We start from the raw sequence: 17,967 nt of genomic DNA, 5'->3' as shown, positions 1-17,967 counted from the left end.
GTTCACATGGACTAGCAAGGTACCCCAATCCTCACTCATTATAGGTTTCAAATGAACTAGGTTCAATCTGAGTGGGAGTGTTTCACTAGCCAATGGGAGAGTTATCACCTCACGAGAGCGTACCTACTTAACCCTCTCTTAATGAGGACAGAGCCCAAGTAGAAGGCCCATGCATGAATGCAATGTGTCATGTGTGTGAAGGAGCATACCAAGCTTTAACCTCTTAGTACACACCCCAATTCAAAATGCCCCACAATTATTAAAAGCAATAAATAAATGATAATAAGCAAATGTAACCAAAACATAAATAATAAAATAAATAAAATAATACTATTTACTATTGTCAGTTAAAATTCGACTACGCAAGTATACATATCAATAGATAGTATATAAGCAAGCAGAGTATCGATCTAACAGAAAATTGATCTAAAATTTTACTAAGTACTAAAATTAGAATAATGTAATCTTATCCATACAATCAAAATTAATTGATAAACTAATACCAATTAACCAAAATTTAAACTAAAAAGAAAAATCAAAGTAATAATAACTTGAGTAAATAGCAAAGCAAAAAAGCCTAGGATTACAATATCCCTCACACTTCATCTAAATCTTACATCTCTTCCTTAACTTATTTCAATGGGTTGAATTGCTAACCTAGAGTCCTAAATTATTTATAAGGGTCTCCCGACTCATCTTATTAAAATATTCCTATGTGAATTGAAATTAAAACAGACTCATTAAGTTCATGCTCTAATCTAGCTACATATGACGTATAGGTATATCCCTATCCTATACACAAATCAATTAATATGATCATATGCTATTCCAATTTTAGTCTACACTAAACTCCCTTTTCCAAGTTTGTTTAGGTTCCTAAATCAATTTAATTAGTGTCCAAGCAATTAAAAACATTAAGAACAAATTGGAATAAACAATTGCAATCCTTCTGTTGGAATAAACAAATTGGAATAAATTAGAAAAAGATTAAAAATTCAAATTACATGTGAGTTCAATTGTAATCCTTGAAATATAATTTAATTCATAATATCTAATAAAAACTTCATCCAAAGAAAAGTAGCCAGTAATCAAAGTCAAAGAAAATAATGATTCTCCCTCCAATTCTCTTACTTTCTTGCTTTGTTTTTGGCTCTTTTTCTCTAGAGAAATTTCTTGTTTTCTCCTCCCAAAAACCTTTGAAAAAGACCCCTTAAATAGCCTTCAAAAGCCCTAGCTTCCAAAATCCCGTAAGCTTGTTATTTTTGGAAAATACAGTGAAGGTCGCGGCTCTCAAAGTTCTGCTCAATTTTGTTCTTCTGGTGCAATACTTTCACTTCGATAAAGATTTTGACCACCTTCTGTTCAGAATTGGCAAAGTAGTAAATACCAAAGTTTTAGCCCTGCCTCTTAGCTTTCTAATGGTTCAAATATCATGTCATTTGGACTTTTGTAGTGGGAGATATACTTGAAAAACTGAAACATATGCAAACAGAGCACCAATCCATTATGCACCTTTTTTCACCAATTGAAATTATTTTTGATCCTACTCTTACAAAAATATAAAAATAAATATAAATAACATAAAACTAACATTGTTAACTTAAAATAAACATTTAAACATAAATTAAACTAAACTAATAAAATAAATAAAAATAATTAAATCCGATCCTAATTCTAATTTAAGACTAATTAGGTATTTATCTTCCGTTAAATATATATATTTGATGCAGTCATCAACTATTAAGGGAAAGTGATTGAAATATTAATTATTTAAGGTTTAAGATAACTTATGATTAATTATTGGCTCGACCCTCGAAGTCTCTAGTAGAGTCGTCAAACTGTCACTATGCATGGGTTTGGGAAACCATTGGCCTCAACATGAAAATTTGGAAGTCGCCACCTATATTTTTTTATAAGGTGTGATTGGTCACCTATTTAAGTCTATTTCTTTAAAATGCTACTTTAAAAAAATAGGCTTCGGTTTACAGAATAGTTTTCGAGTTCAAGAGTACTGTTACGCACAAGGATGGTATTAGTACCCCGTGACTCCCGTTCAAGGAACGGTGCTAATTAATTATTTTTTATCCTTATGTTCGCCTTAATTCTTGATTCTTAATTTAATTCTCATTTTCTCTTAATTATTATTTACTTGTTATATTCCATTTCTTATTTTGTTTTGTATTGCAGATTTATCTTAGACCCCTCCAACACTCTGGTAGAGGTTTTCAAAATCCTCCTCACCTTGAGTATTCGAGAAGACAAGTTTATCCCCTTGAAAAGGCTCTATCATCGAGTTTATTAGGTATTTGTCAAGTGTGATTCTTGATCTTGAATTTTTTACATTTTTGTACTTATTATTATTTATTATTATTATTATTTTATTTTTGTTTGTCAATGCATAAATGAAATCTTTATATCAGAAAAATCTTCCTAGACTTAATAACGGGGTTAGAAATTTGTTAGGGTGACTAGATTTGATATAGTTGGCAAATTTTAGTGGTCTTTTTAGGATAAATAAGTTCAATGACCAAAATGAGAATTTTGTAAAACTCAATGATAATTTGTGTAATTTACTCAGTTTAGTAGTATCTCTTATAAAGCTTATTTTATCTGGTTAATTTAGATGAAACTACTATATATCAATTATTCTGTTGTTGCCTTGCTATCAACTATCATTGAAAAAGAAGCAAGGAATTGTGAACATGTTTACCACATTCTTTGCTAAAGCTAAGTCTTGAAAGTTAATATTCAAAATTTTATTTTATTAGAATTCTTGTTTGTGTACAACATTGAGTAATTATACAGTTTTAAATTTTTTGTTTCATGTTGAGTCCTATCGTATTCTACTTTGAACTTTTGTATTATAAAAATGGATCTTTAGACTTTAGAAGAGTGACTAGTGCTTTTGGGAACCCTAGAAAAGAAGCACCTTGCAATTTGTCTACGTGGAGCTAGAGTGAGTTTGGGTGAGTCTTCCTAGTGAGGCTATTGAGAAAGGGTGTACAATGAATCTTTGAGTTGATTTGAAAAACTATTAAGAGAAATTTTATAATACTTTAATTTCTCAATAGTAGATGAATTATTTTACTTCATGGACTAGGTAAGAGACTGAATTATGTAAATTTATATATTTTCCTATTTACTTGATTTCTCTTAATTTTATCTTTGTTATTTCTTGAGCTATTTTTGTAATAGAACATATGGTACTCTTTGAAATGAAGCAGTTGCACATCCAAAGCTTATTCACTATAAACTCCATTGGACGCAATAAAGTTTTTATAACTATCTTACACACACAAACATGGTTGCTACCATGTTTTTGCTCAGTCTTAAGGTTTTATATTTTTTTTTTCTCCTTATTCTATAGTAATCTAAACATTCATAACTAACTAACGATTTCAATGGCTTAGGTATTTGATGAATGTAGCATAAGTCGAACATTTTTTTTGAGAAGCGAGGTTAGAAGATCGTATGAGCGTCGGTTTAAGGGGTCTTAGATTACTTTTTCTTTGCCATCATATCTTTATGAGCAGATCAATTGTTTTAATCTGCACATGCATTTGCAAACAGGAATTTAGAATTGCGAAGGGGTAGACCTGATTGAACGTTTTGTGACTTTTGTCCACATGAGTTGGTTATTTAATTTGACTTTGAACACCTCCTTGACGCAAAATAGAGTCATCTCCATGCTCGGCTTTGTTTCAGTCTAATTATTCATATGACGCGGTATATAGGGTTTTGTTTGGACTTTTCTTACATTTGGTTTTTACGTGTTTGGGGCTGTTTGGTTGTCTTAGAAAAATTCAAAGATTTGAGTCATTATAGTTTGGTTGATTTTGGATGTATCTTATAGGTGACATAGGTTTTCTTCTCCATTTTTAATTATTGAAGTAATAATATTTTAATTTTTATTGTTAACTATTGAGGTAAAAAAATAATTTTACCATGTGGGATCAAAATTTAAACATCAAGTAAAATATTATCAATTTAAGTTAAACAATGATAAAGAGAAAAAAAAAAGACAAAAGAATTAGAAAAATTAAATAATAGAAAAATATAGTTGGTTTAATTGGGAAAGGAAAAAGAGTCGCCCTAGTATGAATGGGGAAAAAAGGTAGAAATCAAAAAAATTAGACACGACAAAAAATGAATATTTCTTCAACTTTCTTCATCCGAAGTATGAATTGAAAAAAGTAGAGATGATGGAAAATGAATTTTTCTTGAATTTTCTTCTTTCCGTCGTATGAGCTGGTGTGGTCTTTGGAGTGAATGACTCGTAAATATATTTGGATTGGAAATGCAATTGCTTGAATTGACCATTTCGCATAAATTGATTTCCCGAAATGGCCGGTAAAAATCTTTGGATCTTCACTCACTTGCAACTTGCAAAAGACTCAGGAGATTGGCAAATTATGTGGTCAGAGATTAAAGGCAAAACTTATTGGATCTCAACTCACTCGGATGAGTCGGCAGATTGGACTGACAGCGGGTCAGTTCTGTTCAATATTGGACTATTGAGAAAAACAAAAAAAAAAGACAAAAATCTTGGGTGAGATTGGATTGTTTTTTTCTTTGATTTCACACTTGTGAGTTTTGTTCCTTAAAGATTATTATGAGATAAAAGTACGGATTTGAAAACAAAATCATACTAATTATACTAATTTTTTCAAAAAGGAAAAAAATAATTTTATCCAAATATTTTTACTCTGTTTTCAATGATTTAATTTTTTGATGTGTTTGATAACTCACTTTGCAAACCACTTGAATAAAATATTTTCAATGAAAATGTGTTGAAAACCTTAGTAGTCAAAAGCATTAATGTATCCAATCAAACCTTATTTAAAGAAAATTTTATCATTTAATTACATTAACTTTATATTCTTTCTTTTTTTAACTTTTATTAATGTAAAATAATTAAAATAAATAAATCATTTTTTATTTTTTTGGTAGAATACTAAACAATTTTTATTGTAAAAATTCATTACTTAAATGCTTTGCAACTATAAATTTGGTAATTAATTTTTCAATGTTTTTTTTTTAGTTTATCAAACATAGTCTTATTTTTTTAATAAAGTACTATTAACCCTCAAATAAGTATATACTAATTATAAACAATTTCTTTTGAATGAGTGACCACAAGAAATAAATTAATAAGTTCCACAAGATTTCAATTTCAAATTGTCTCTTGAAACTTTTATGATATTATTTATATATGTTTTTAAATATTTTTATTGATAAATATTAATGTTGTTGAAGTGATAATTGTAATACGTGATATATATATATATAATTATATATTCAAAATATATATGCGTCAAAGCTCTGCCTATGTACTTACCATTATTTTTTACTTAATGTAATTTTCTAACAAAAAAGAATTTCCTAGTTATGAATAACGTAAATGAAAATTTTTGCCAATCTAATTTTTTTTCTTATAGTTAACTTTTCTCTTTTTAGTTCCTTCATATGTATTCCAAATTATATATGCAAAAGATATATGACAGTCACGAATTTAATTACTATAGTCACTTAATAAAAAAACTAATATTGTACTTAACTTTTTTTATGGTTATTCTTTTACAAAAAAAAAACCTAATTATGATTAACATATATGAAAATTGTTGACTGTCTAGGTTTATTTTATTTTTTAAGAGAAGAAGAATTTGAAACAAATTTTTTAAATAAGAGCTATATACACTTTTCATTGAGTGAAATGTTGGAAATTTCAATTCAGCAATCTTAGTTTTGAATAAATAACGAGTCATGATAGTTTGCCTTGAGGTCAATTCCTTTGTTCAATGGTTCAATTCCTTTGTCCAATGGTGTGAAGAGTCAGCTGAAAATGACAACACATAAGAATAAGATACAACAGGAAGGCCTTCGGCATGTGAACTTGAAGTATAAAAAGGGGTTGTAGTGCTGGTTCTTTATCATAGTATTCCCAGTTCTTAACAACCAATCCGTTCTAATATCTATATAACAAGCAAAAGTTATCTATTTCTTCATCATTATTCTGGTTTTGCAATCCACTTTCTCTTTATAGAGAATACAAGCGCAACGAAAAGCTGTTAGTAAGGTGCTGTCTGGTCTAAATTCATTTACCAGCTTCGTTATCATCTTTAATATTCCTAGCTCTAGCTTTAACTTATGTAACTACTTATTTTTAATTCTTTGATCTTGGTATAAGGCCTTCATTTTTTTTATTAAATTCTTTCTTTTGATGAGATAATTAAGTTGTTCGACATTATTTTAGGTGCCTCATCAGCCAATCCAGATTCTCTTGTGTTTTTCGATGGCTGTTTCAATGGTCCACCATCAAGAGTCCTCCTCCTTAATTTCTCGATACACTTATCATGTATTCTTGAGTTTTAGAGGTACAGATACGCGTAAGAACTTTACGGATCACCTTTACATGGCTTTGGTGCAAGCAGGAATTCACACATTTAGAGATGATGATGAAATTGAGAGAGGAGAGAACATAAGAGACAAGATTGAAAGAGCAATGCAAGAGTCAAAAATATTTATCATTGTCTTCTCAAAGAATTATGCTTCATCAACATGGTGCCTTAATGAACTTGTAAAGATACTGGAACATAGGAAATTCTCCAAACACATTGTTTTGCCAATTTTCTATGACGTGAATCCATCTCAAGTGAAGAAGCAGACAGAGAGTTTTGCAGAAGCGTTTGCTAGACATGAAGAGAGCTTCAAGTCTGAGATGGACGTGGTACAAAGATGGAGGGCAGCTTTAAGAGAAGTTGCGGATTTGGGAGGCATGCTTCTAGAAGATAGGTAAGCAAGTTTTAAACAATTCGATCCCTTCTTAGAAATTGCAATCTTATATATGCCCATAATTTCATGATAGTCTTTTCACCACGTGATTGAATATTTTAATGTTTCTTTGACTCATTGTGCTACATATGACAACTCAGACTTGATAAAGGATTATTATTCTCCCAATTGAGGTTTAAGTTCAAAGTATAAATGTTATCTTCCTTAGCCTCGTACGGACGTAGTACAAAACAATAAATTTTATTATTGATTTTGATTTATAGGGCTATCGGATATAAATAAAAGCATCAATCTTGTGACAAATAATTACTCCATCTACCTCATGGGGTCATGAAATGATATTTTTTTTAATTTCTCAAATTGTTATTTTCATATCTAAAAGTCCATTGACTTCAAAGTTGACATTCCTGTTATTATATTCTATATTACACAATAAATTTCACATGATTAAAAAGTTATAATGACTAGAGATAAAGATATAATTTTATTTTATTGAAACCAACGCACTTTTCTTGAATTCTATATTATTAAAATGGGAACCAACAAAAAGAAGTAGAAAATAATAGGGATGGCAAAATAACCCATACTTGATGTGTTTCGTCTTGCCCCAACCCGGTAGGGCCGGGTTTTTTTTTGGTTTGAAAATCGAGAGCCAAGGCTCGTTGGGTCGGGTTTTACAATTAAAAAAAAGTCCGATTGAGTTTGACATTAGGTTTAGCATGCCCGCTTCAAGGTATATTTAGAATATTTTATATTATATCTAATTTTATATGTATAGATATATATGAAGTATATTAATAAATTTATGATTTAGTATTAATTAGAGATATTAGCATAAAAATATAATATATATAAAAGTAATTAAGATGTAATTTACATTAAAAATATAAAAATTTACAAGAAAATTTAATTAAAATAATATAAAAAAACTAATTTGAGACAAGACTAGTGGAACTTATAAAGTTTTTTTGGTTTGAGGTTGGGTATTAAGTTGATAACCCCATGTCTAAGCGAAATAGTTTAGAATGTGAAAATATAGAGTTGGGTCGAGTTTGGAACAAGCAATTCTGTTGTCATCCCTAATATAGAGTGGTCCCTTTCAAAATACAAATAAAGTTTAAACAAACAAACAGGTAAAAAAATTTTACTCAATTTTTAAGATGTCACCTGCTCAATTATATTTTGTATATATGTATATTTATTTATTTATGTTATAACTTATATATTTTAAAATTTGTAGGCATGAGTCACAGTTCATTCAAGATATTATTAAACAAGTTCAAAATAAACTCCATCGGACCACTTTATATGTCCCTCCGTATTTAGTTGGAATAGATTTTCTTGTGACACGCATTAATTGGTGGTTAGGAGATGGATCAAATAAGGTTGGCATAGCAACAATTTGCGGAATTGGAGGGATTGGGAAGACAACCATTGCCAAAGTTGTTTATAATCTTAACATCCAAAGATTTGAAAGTTTTAGTTTCCTTGCTGATGTTAGAGAAACTACTCAAGAACGCAATGGCCTGGTTCATTTGCAAAGACAACTTATTTCAGATATCTTGAAGGGGAAAGCAAACAAAATATACAATTCAGATGATGGAATCATTAAGATTAAAGAAGCTATACATCGTACACGTGTGCTTCTTGTCTTGGACGATGTGGATGATTCGGAAAAAATAACTGAAATAATTGGAGCAAAAATTCCTTTTCATCCAGGAAGTAAAATCATTATAACTAGCAGGCATCGATGTCTACTAAGTGATCCTTTTATTAGGCAGATGTTTGATCTTGAAGCATCATCAAGTTATGGAGACTTATGCAAGGTATTTGAGGTAAAAGAATTAGCTTTCAATGAATCACTTCAACTTTTTGATTGGTATGCCTTTGGACAGAATGATCCAATTGACAGTTATATGGAATACGCAAAGAGTATAGTGAAACACTGTGATGGGCTTCCATTAGCTCTTCAAGTTTTAGGTTCTTCTCTAGCTGGTAAAAGTATAAATGTGTGGAAAAGTGCATTAGAGAAATTGAAAGCAATCCCTGATAGCAAAATTCAAAAGATTTTGAGAATAAGTTATGATTCCCTACAAGATGATCATGATAAAAATTTATTCCTTGACATAGCTTGTGTATTCGCTGGGAAGGACAAAGATTACACAACTACAATTCTTGATGGTTGTGATTACTATACAGCAATTGGTATTGAAAATCTCATAAATAAGTCTCTTCTATTTGTTAATGAAAAAAACAAGCTGGTGATGCATCAAATGATCAGAGATATAGGAAGGAGCATTATTCGTCAAGAATCTCCTAACCTTGGGAAACGAAGTAGGCTATGGCATAAAGACGCATTTGATGCATTGAATGAAAAAATTGTAAGAAAGATTTCATTTTCTTCTAATTTCTTTTATGCAATATATTTTCTTATGTCATACTTTTTTTTAATTAAAAAATTATTTCTCCAATAGGGTACAAAAACAATCAAGTGCCTCACCATTGACCTACAAAGATTGCTGGAAGATAAGTATGGAAAGATAGTAGCAAATCATTCAAAAAATCCATTTCTCATGTCAAATGAGGTAGATATTGAAACCAATGCATTTGCAAAGATGCAGAGACTTAAACTACTTCAGCTAGATTATGTAAAACTTAAAGGAGACTATAGAGACTTCCCAAGAAGCTTAATATGGTTGAGTTGGCATGGATTTCCACAAGAATATCTTCCTACAAATTTAGATATTTCCAAGCTAGTTGTTCTTGAGATGCGCAACAGTAGCCTCAAACGTGTTTGGAATGATACAAAGGTGCGATACTATTTAATTTCTCTTTGCTTTTTGTGAAGCAAAAACAAAATTATATGGCTAAGTGTTTTTTTTCCTTTTCTACAGTACTTTCTTCCAAATTTGAAGATCCTTAATCTCAGTCACTCCCATGACCTTCTCAAAATCCTTAACTTATCATGTCTTCATAGTCTTGAGAGGTTGATGTTGAAAGATTGCACAAAGTTGATTGAGGTCGATCAATCCATTGGTGAGATAACGACTCTTACTGTTTTAAATCTTAAAGGTTGCAAAAGTCTTAGGAAACTTCCAAAGACAATTGGTTCATTAGAATCTTTGGAAGAGCTTATTTTATCTGGTTGCTCAACACTTGATGATGTGCCTAAGAATTTGCAGAATATGAAATCATTGAGGGTGCTTAACTTAGATGGAACTGCTATTTGTGAATCAAATTCGTGGTTGTCTTGGCTATCACTAAAAAGAAGCAAAGAGTTGGGTTTCTTTTGGGCATCTTTGCCATGTTCTTTGGTAAAGTTGAGTCTTGAAAGTTGCAGACTATCTGATGATGTTATGCCCGCTGATTTGAGTTACTTACCTTCTTTGAAATCCTTAAATTTAAGTAGAAACCCAATCCGTAGCCTTCCTAAGAGTATTAGCCGGCTTGGAAAGCTTGATGAACTTTTGCTAACTTGTTGCAAAGATCTCCAATGGCTTCCAAAGCTTCCAATAAGTTTGAATGGCTTGCGCATGAAAATGTATCAATCGATGTACAGCTATGCAAGTCTATCACTCTTATTGTCTTTGAAAAGGTTTATTCTTTTTGGTTGTGAAAAGCTAACTAAGATTGAAGGTGTGTTCAAGTTTGAACCATTTGAAAACTTTGAAATGGAGGAAATCAAATGCTTATTCAATATGGACTCAATCAACAGCATTCAATTGCAAGTTTATAACTATCTTACGGACACAAAAATGATCACTACCCCACAGGTATTTTCTCAATCTAATATTAGTTTTTATTTTCTTATTTTATTTTATTTCATTGTTTCATAAATAATGTTTCAATGACTCAGGTATTTCATGAGGGTGGCATAACTAGCTGTTTTGTTTCCGAAAGTAAGGTTCCAATCTCATTTAAGCATCGCTGTAAAGGGCCTAAAATTTCTTTTTCATTGCCACAAAATCCTAGCGAAAAAGTTAGTTGGTTGAATCTATGCATCGAATATTCTCTTGTAAGTGATGAGATATTTGAATTTCTACCATCCGTGTATATTGTTAATGAGACCAAGGAGTTAGTGTGGGCTTATTTCTCAAGTTTCATTGGAATTCCTAAAACCAAAAGTGACACTGTCCTGTGGGTAATCCATTGGCCAGTAAAGGAATATCAATTGGAAAATGGCGATTTGGTGAGCTGCAAATTAATATCTTCTGGTTTAAAGATAAGAGAATTTGGTGTTACATATGTAGCAAAAAGGAAGGATATACATGAAAATGACACCCGACTTTACTATCAAGGTACGATTGCAAGTGGTAGTATTTATAACAACTTTTATTTTTTTGCTTTACTTTATATATCAATAGTTTTATTTATAACTTGTTTTCTTTATGGAAATCTTTAATATTAATCTACGAATGTTTGAGAAAAAAAAAACCTAATTCTATCTTAAATTCTCAACTAGTAACCTAGCAAATTTAATTATATTTTCTAATTGATTTGATAATTCAAAATTTTGGGTCATAGTTTCTTCTGGTGTATTTTTTATATCAATATATTACTCATAGACATGGATTGATTTTTGTTTAGCCCAAACTACTGACATAATATTATTATGTTCAAACAAGACTTGCCTATGTTGACTTTGACACATTGGTCCATGAAAAATCAAAAGATAATCCTAGTGGTCCACACAAGGCTTGCCTATTAAGCCCAAAATATTATGTACAAGGACCCTACTATCCATCTAGGCTCGAAGGCTAGGCTTGATTGGGGTTAAGCAAGGGCCTCAATTTTTAAACTCAAGCTCCATTTGAAGCTATTATTGTTTTCAAAAATAACATATATTTTGTTTGATTTTAATTTTTAATATATTTAAAATATTAATATAGAAATTTTTTTAATATTATAATAATAAATAATAAAATAAATAGCTAGGCTTGGTCACTTTAGGTTAACTATGGCCATAAATATATTATTAATGCCAGGATTGTTGAACTGCACTTGATTATAAGGTACTGTCCGTTTTGGATTTGCCCTCATGGTTTTAAAGTTCTAAGAAAAGGCACATCATAAGGGAAAAGGCTTGCCCTTACTTTTATGTAACAGTCCAATATTGCTTGGCTCTTAATGATGTTTTATCTTCCCTCTTCAACACTCAGGGGTGTACTGTGCCTTTTTTTAGACAAAGTTGTGTTTTCTCTAAGGGCCAATATAAGATCCCCATATACAGTGCCAACAATTGATGCTTAGATTCTTGAATTACGCTTGGTTATGAGTTATTGTTTGCTTTGGGATCTATCCTCATGATTTTTTTCTTTTCGAGGAAAATGATCTCATAGGAAAAGGGGCGTGCCCTTACTTATAAGCCACCTTCCGATACTTGGCTCTTAAAAATGTGGGATCTTTCCCTCTCAACAAAGACCTCTTCACTCATTCGTTCTCATCTTTTTCCCTATAATTTGAACATGAGACTTCCAACTTAATTGGGGTCTAAAATTCTTAACCATTTAGATATTCTCTTACGCCGAATGCTAATTTTAAAATTTACCAATTTTTTTCACTAATCACTGTGTTGTATGTATAAGGGCCTATTTTATTGTATTTCTAAATTTTATTTACTTATACACATATTCTCATGGAAACATAGTATTCGATGATTAAAACTATATAATAATGGCATATCTATTTCCAACATCTTTCAGGAAATGAAGATATTTGGAGAAAGATTAAGGTGAAAGTAAATGAAGAGTTACTCAATTTGGGCTCTAGTGGAAATGTTAAAGTGCAAATTTACAACTATTTAGAGGAACCAATAATAGTTGCTTCCCCTCAGGTTTCCTTAATCTACTATCTAACCTTTTTGGTTTATTATTTTTCTCTGTTTTTATAACTTATAATTAATTCAATATTGTTACAGGTGCTATACGATTGTGGGATAATTAGCATGTTTGTTCCATACGACTTTGCATGTTGGGGTAGGTACAGCCATCATGTTATCGGGAATAAGGTTTCATTTACAGTGGCTCGAAGCTCTAGTCAACAAATTTGTTGGCTAAACTTTATGGTCGCTCTTGTTGCTGAAGACGATCAAATATTTGATTTTTTATCACGTATTGAGATTGTCAATGAGACCAAATCTATTACATGGACTTATTGTAGACGTTTCATTGGAATTCCTAAAGCCAAAAATACCCTTTATTGGTTAAGTTCTTGGAGATTTATGGGTGAAGATGGTGATCGAGTGAGCTTTACAGTGTTTTCTGATTTATACGTAAAAGAATGTGTCATTGATCTCATATATGAACCAGATGACAACCTTCTGCATAAATGCAACTCTACTTATCAACATTCGCCAGGTACAAGTGCAATTTTTAGATGGCTTTTTCCAGTTTTTGTATACCTTTTGTTTATGTCTCAAAGGACTCTTTATAGGATTCGATGTTTAGACAAATGTGAGTAATTATATATAGGATTTAGTTGGAGCAAATAGGAAAATTCATCTGCCTCTTGTTTAATTAAAAGATTCATCTCCCTATATGGTTTTTGACGGATCAATGCAAGAATAGCCATTGATAACAATGTTTTTTTTTTTTTTGAAATTTTATATCACCTCCATGCTATAATTTCTCTATCTTCCTCTTATAGTCTTACCTATTATAATACCATGAAAACCTAGTCTTATATATATATATATATATATATATATGGCCTACCTAAATTGACAAGCGAAAATAAAAAAATGCGAGCATATTTTGGTTATGGTCAGTTTCAATGGTAAATCTAAACCAAATCAAAGATTTTGGTTTTTATATATTTTTTTAAATCAAACCAAATCATATTATAATGAAAATCAAATTAAATTATGGTTTCTTTCTATTTCAAGATCTTACAACTAAGCCCATTTTTTCAAAATTTAATATTTCAAATAAATTAGAAAGTAAGAACCCGTTATTTAAGTCATCAACTATTGTTGAGCATAACACCTTAGCAACATGACAATATTTCTTTATTTGATCTTGTTTTCTTTCCTATCCCTTATTATATCTTTGTCTTCAATTTTATTTTTAAATCATTTAATCTCGTGTAACAATTTTATCAATTTACGCAATATAAATATACATATCAAGCTCTCAAATTAATACCTGAAAACATCCCCATTCATTACATGTTTTATCTTGAAATATACCATTTTGACCAATTTCCTTAAAAATGTCCTCATCTTCTTCCACATCCACAACTACAACCACTTGTATCTCACTCATTGCATCTTTATCAAGTGTTCCTTTTTCCTCAAACTTCAATCATCCATTCCATATCAAGCTTTTACATGACAATCTATCTTCTTTGGAGGTCCCAAATGACTTTTATCTTGTGAAGACAAGATCTTCAAGGCTATGTCAATGGAAAAATCCCTTTCTCACCTTATTTTCACAATCAATCAAGACTAACTTGACCTCCCGTTAATAACAGAATTGTGGATGCGATAGGAGGTAGGGGTATGTATAAAAGGGTATGGGTGGAGCCTAATGGAGCATCAGGGGATCTTTTATCTTTATGGCAGGAGGATTTTATGGAGGTTGAATGTCGGGTCATTAATAGGAACTTAATATTGCTTATTGGTTCTATGAGGAAAAGAAACTAGAAAATTGGCATTGGTAATGTGCATGTACCACCTATTGAAAGGCTTAAGAGTGAATTCTGAAAAGCACTTGTGGAGAAAATGAGAGAGTTTGAGGTCCCTTAGTGTTTAAGAGGGGACTTTGATACAGTTCTTAGGCTGAATGAGAGATTGAGGGCTAATTCAGATTACAGGGCGATGGAACTTTTCCAAAATTTTGTTAATATAATGGAATTGGTGGATTTTTCTACGTGTGGCAATAAGTTCACTTGGGCTAATAGTCGGGAAAAGGTGGTTTTTAGTAGGCTCGACCATTTCCTTGTAGATGAATCTGTGTTAAAGAGGTTTGAGTTGTTGAGATAATAATGATTACCATCTTCACTTTTGGATTATAACCCGGTGGTTTTAAGAGAGAAAAATGTTCAATGGGGACCAAAACCTTTTTGATTCTTTAACCATTGGTTAAAGGACAATAGTTTCCAAGAAATGTTCTTTAAAGAATGGGAAAATAGCGGCAATAGAGTAGGAAGGGAAAGAAACATATGGCAAAGGTTAAGCCTCACCAAACTGGCTATTAAAGCTTGGCAAACGGCCAAATGGGATAGCTCATAGAAAAATAATGTTGTTCTTAAGAAGGGAATACAGAAAAAGTTGGTAGAGTGGTAAAATCGATCAGGGGATGATTCTTTTAAAGAGGACATAAAGATGATGAAATCTAAATTGTGGCTCTCTATAGAGAAAATGAGTGTTCCTGACAACTGAAATCGAGGGTGAGATGGTTTTTGGAGGGGATGGGAATACTAACTTCTTCCATGCATTAGCTTCGGTAAGGAGTAGAAGGAATTTGATTGATAGTTTAAAGGTTAATGATTATATTATTGAAAATTCTCAAGGAATAAGGGAGAAAGTGGTAAGGTTTTTTAAGAATCTCTATGGTAACCGAAAGGTTATTGAGCTCAGGGATTGAGATATGGAGGTTTTGACACCAGTTGATAGCTCCTCTATAAGTCTTTAGAGACCTTTTTAAAAAGAGGTTAAAGAGGCTATTTTCAGTGATGATAGGAATAAAGCATCGAGTTTGAATGGCTTTAACTTTAGCTTTTTGAGAGCTCAGAGGTCAACAATCAAGGATGAAGTCATGTCTTTTCTGCAAAATTTCTATGACACAGAGGTCTTCGATGAATGGATTAATGCTTTATTGTTAACCTTTATCTCGAAAAACCATAATCCAATAACTTTGAATGAGTATAGACTGATCAGTCTTATTGGTTATGTCTACAAAGTGGTTACTAAGGTTTTGGCTAATAGACTTCGAATGTTAATCGAGGAAGTGGTGGGGTCAAATCAATTTGCATTTATTAAAGGAAGATAAATTGTTGATTGTGCCCTCATTGCAAACAAGCTAGTGGACTATATACAAAAGAGTGAAGAATGAGGCATTTTCTTCAAAGTGGACTTTGAGAAGGTGTATAACAATATTAACTAGGATTTTTTGCAGTTTGTGATGAGAAAAAAATGGGTTCTCCACAATTACCAAAAATCATAAAACCAAAGTAAAAACATATCTTAGGCAAAAACACAAACATTTCATAGAGCAGCCTAGCAAAAAATTACCAAACAGAAGAAAATTTTAATTAACTACTGACTAACCTTTTCACGGAGAACAGACATTGTTGCTGTAATGTCGTTAACTTTGCTCAAAATGAAGTCAAACACTCTACTCCTTTTGGGAATGATGAATGAATCAAACTCTCTCTCTTCACATAGCCATTTACGAATGCTAAAAATAAAATAAAATGTGATGGTGTTTTAAACACCTCAACCGTTAATATGCATGCCGTGGAATTTCAAACGGTTTCCTTATTTTTTGTATTTTTTTATTTAAATTTATGTCATGTCACATATTCAAGCTATGGAATGTTAGATATTCCATCCATGGCGTGTCACATATTTCATCCATTTCGTGTCGCATATTCTCACCATGTCGTGTCACATATTCTCACCATGTTGTGTCACACTTTCCCACCATGGCGTATCATAAACTCTAAAACCTACCGTGTCACAGCGGTGTCACATATTCTCACCATGCCATCTCGCATATTCTCACCTATTCTCATCGTGGTGTGTCACATTCTCACCCTGACGTGTCACATATTCTCACCATGTCGTCTCACATATTCACTCCATAACGTGTCACATATTCTCACCCTAGCATGTCACATATTCTCACCATGCCATGTCACATATTCTCGCCATGCCGTGTCACATATTCTCACAATGCTATGTCACACATTCCCACTATGGCGTGTCACACATTCCCACCATGTCGTGTTACATATTCTCACCATGTTGTGTCACACATTCTCACTATGGCATGTCACAAACTCTAAATCCTACCGTGTCACATATTCTCACCATGCCATCTCACATATTCTCACTATGGCATGTCACATTTTCCCACCATGGCTTGTCACATTTTCACCCCGGCATGTCACATATTCCTTCCGTGGCGTGTCACATATTCCCTCCATGTTGTCTCACATATTCTCAACATGCCGTGTCACATATTCCGTCCATGTCGTCTCACATATTCTCACCATGTCGTTTCAAATATAGTTCTTAGATGCCATGCATAACAAATGACAGATGGCCTGCTATAGCACAATTAATTCATGCTTTGGTTTCACTTCCTCCTTCTTTTGATTCACCATCGTATCAGGGATTTCTAGTTTTACATAATTCTCGATACTTTGGATTCATCACAACCAGTTCCTCGTTTGGTTTAATATCAACCTTCTCTTACTATCTAAAACTTATTTTTAACAAAATACAGTAATGCACATTTAACAACAAAACACTAAACCGCATTCTCAATCAATATGGCATTCAAATCACTAAACGCACAAAAAAAATTGACATTCACTCACTAACTTACCATGTAATAATTATAAACTTGTTCAAACACTTTCTTATCCCTGACCTTGAATCAAAAGATCGTTCAATAAGCCCACCATGTAATATGCACAGCGTTTTTGTTTACGGCAATGTCCAAAATATCAGAGAAACCATCTGTTGCAACATGATTTTGGTTTGCACAAGCTTCTCAAAAAAAAAAAAATAGATGTTTTGCATAAAATTAGAGAGCACAAATTTTCTGTAGATTTATTTACGCCAATATGCGGGTGAATGAAAGTGCACGTCAATGAAAAGGTCTCATTAAAGGCATTTTTGTCTCAAAATCTGATGTCTTTACTAAAAACAATTAAAATTATCTAAAGGGCTATAGCCAAAAATACTTTATATTTCAAGGCTTAAAAAAAAAATTTTCTCTAATTCGAAGGACTTCTCGCCCAACATCAACTCAACTAGCTTTTCGATTGGCTCATTTTGTAGGTTGCTATTAGCAGCATATACATTGGCTATAGTTCCTACGATTTCCCAATCTCCTCAATATACACCGGCTCCCTCCAACAATTAGCTATGTTTTGGAATGTTTCGTAGCACCATAAGTGGGCTGGCAGTCCTCTTATTGCCACCTATTTATGGCCCAGTTCCGT

The 17,967-nt window shown here is 31.9% G+C and overlaps 1 protein-coding gene across 1 annotated transcript; it reads left to right on the top strand.

Annotated features, from left to right (window-relative positions):
* The first annotated feature begins 5,952 nt into the window (after positions 1 to 5,952).
* LOC18599471 (TMV resistance protein N-like) lies at positions 5,953 to 13,371 on the top strand. Its single transcript, XM_088806471.1, has 8 exons — positions 5,953 to 6,076; positions 6,254 to 6,792; positions 8,033 to 9,173; positions 9,267 to 9,602; positions 9,687 to 10,565; positions 10,649 to 11,090; positions 12,495 to 12,625; positions 12,710 to 13,371. The coding sequence occupies exons 2-8, from the start codon at positions 6,293 to 6,295 to the stop codon at positions 13,250 to 13,252; spliced, it is 3,972 nt and encodes a 1,323-aa protein (XP_088662597.1). The 5' UTR covers positions 5,953 to 6,076; positions 6,254 to 6,292; the 3' UTR covers positions 13,253 to 13,371.
* The last annotated feature ends 4,596 nt before the right edge of the window (positions 13,372 to 17,967 follow it).

Source organism: Theobroma cacao, chromosome 5 (assembly GCF_053813885.1).
Source record: "Theobroma cacao isolate CCN51 chromosome 5, ASM5381388v1, whole genome shotgun sequence".
Classification (NCBI taxonomy): Eukaryota; Viridiplantae; Streptophyta; class Magnoliopsida; order Malvales; family Malvaceae; genus Theobroma; species Theobroma cacao.
This window is presented reverse-complemented; position numbering and strand designations above follow the sequence as displayed.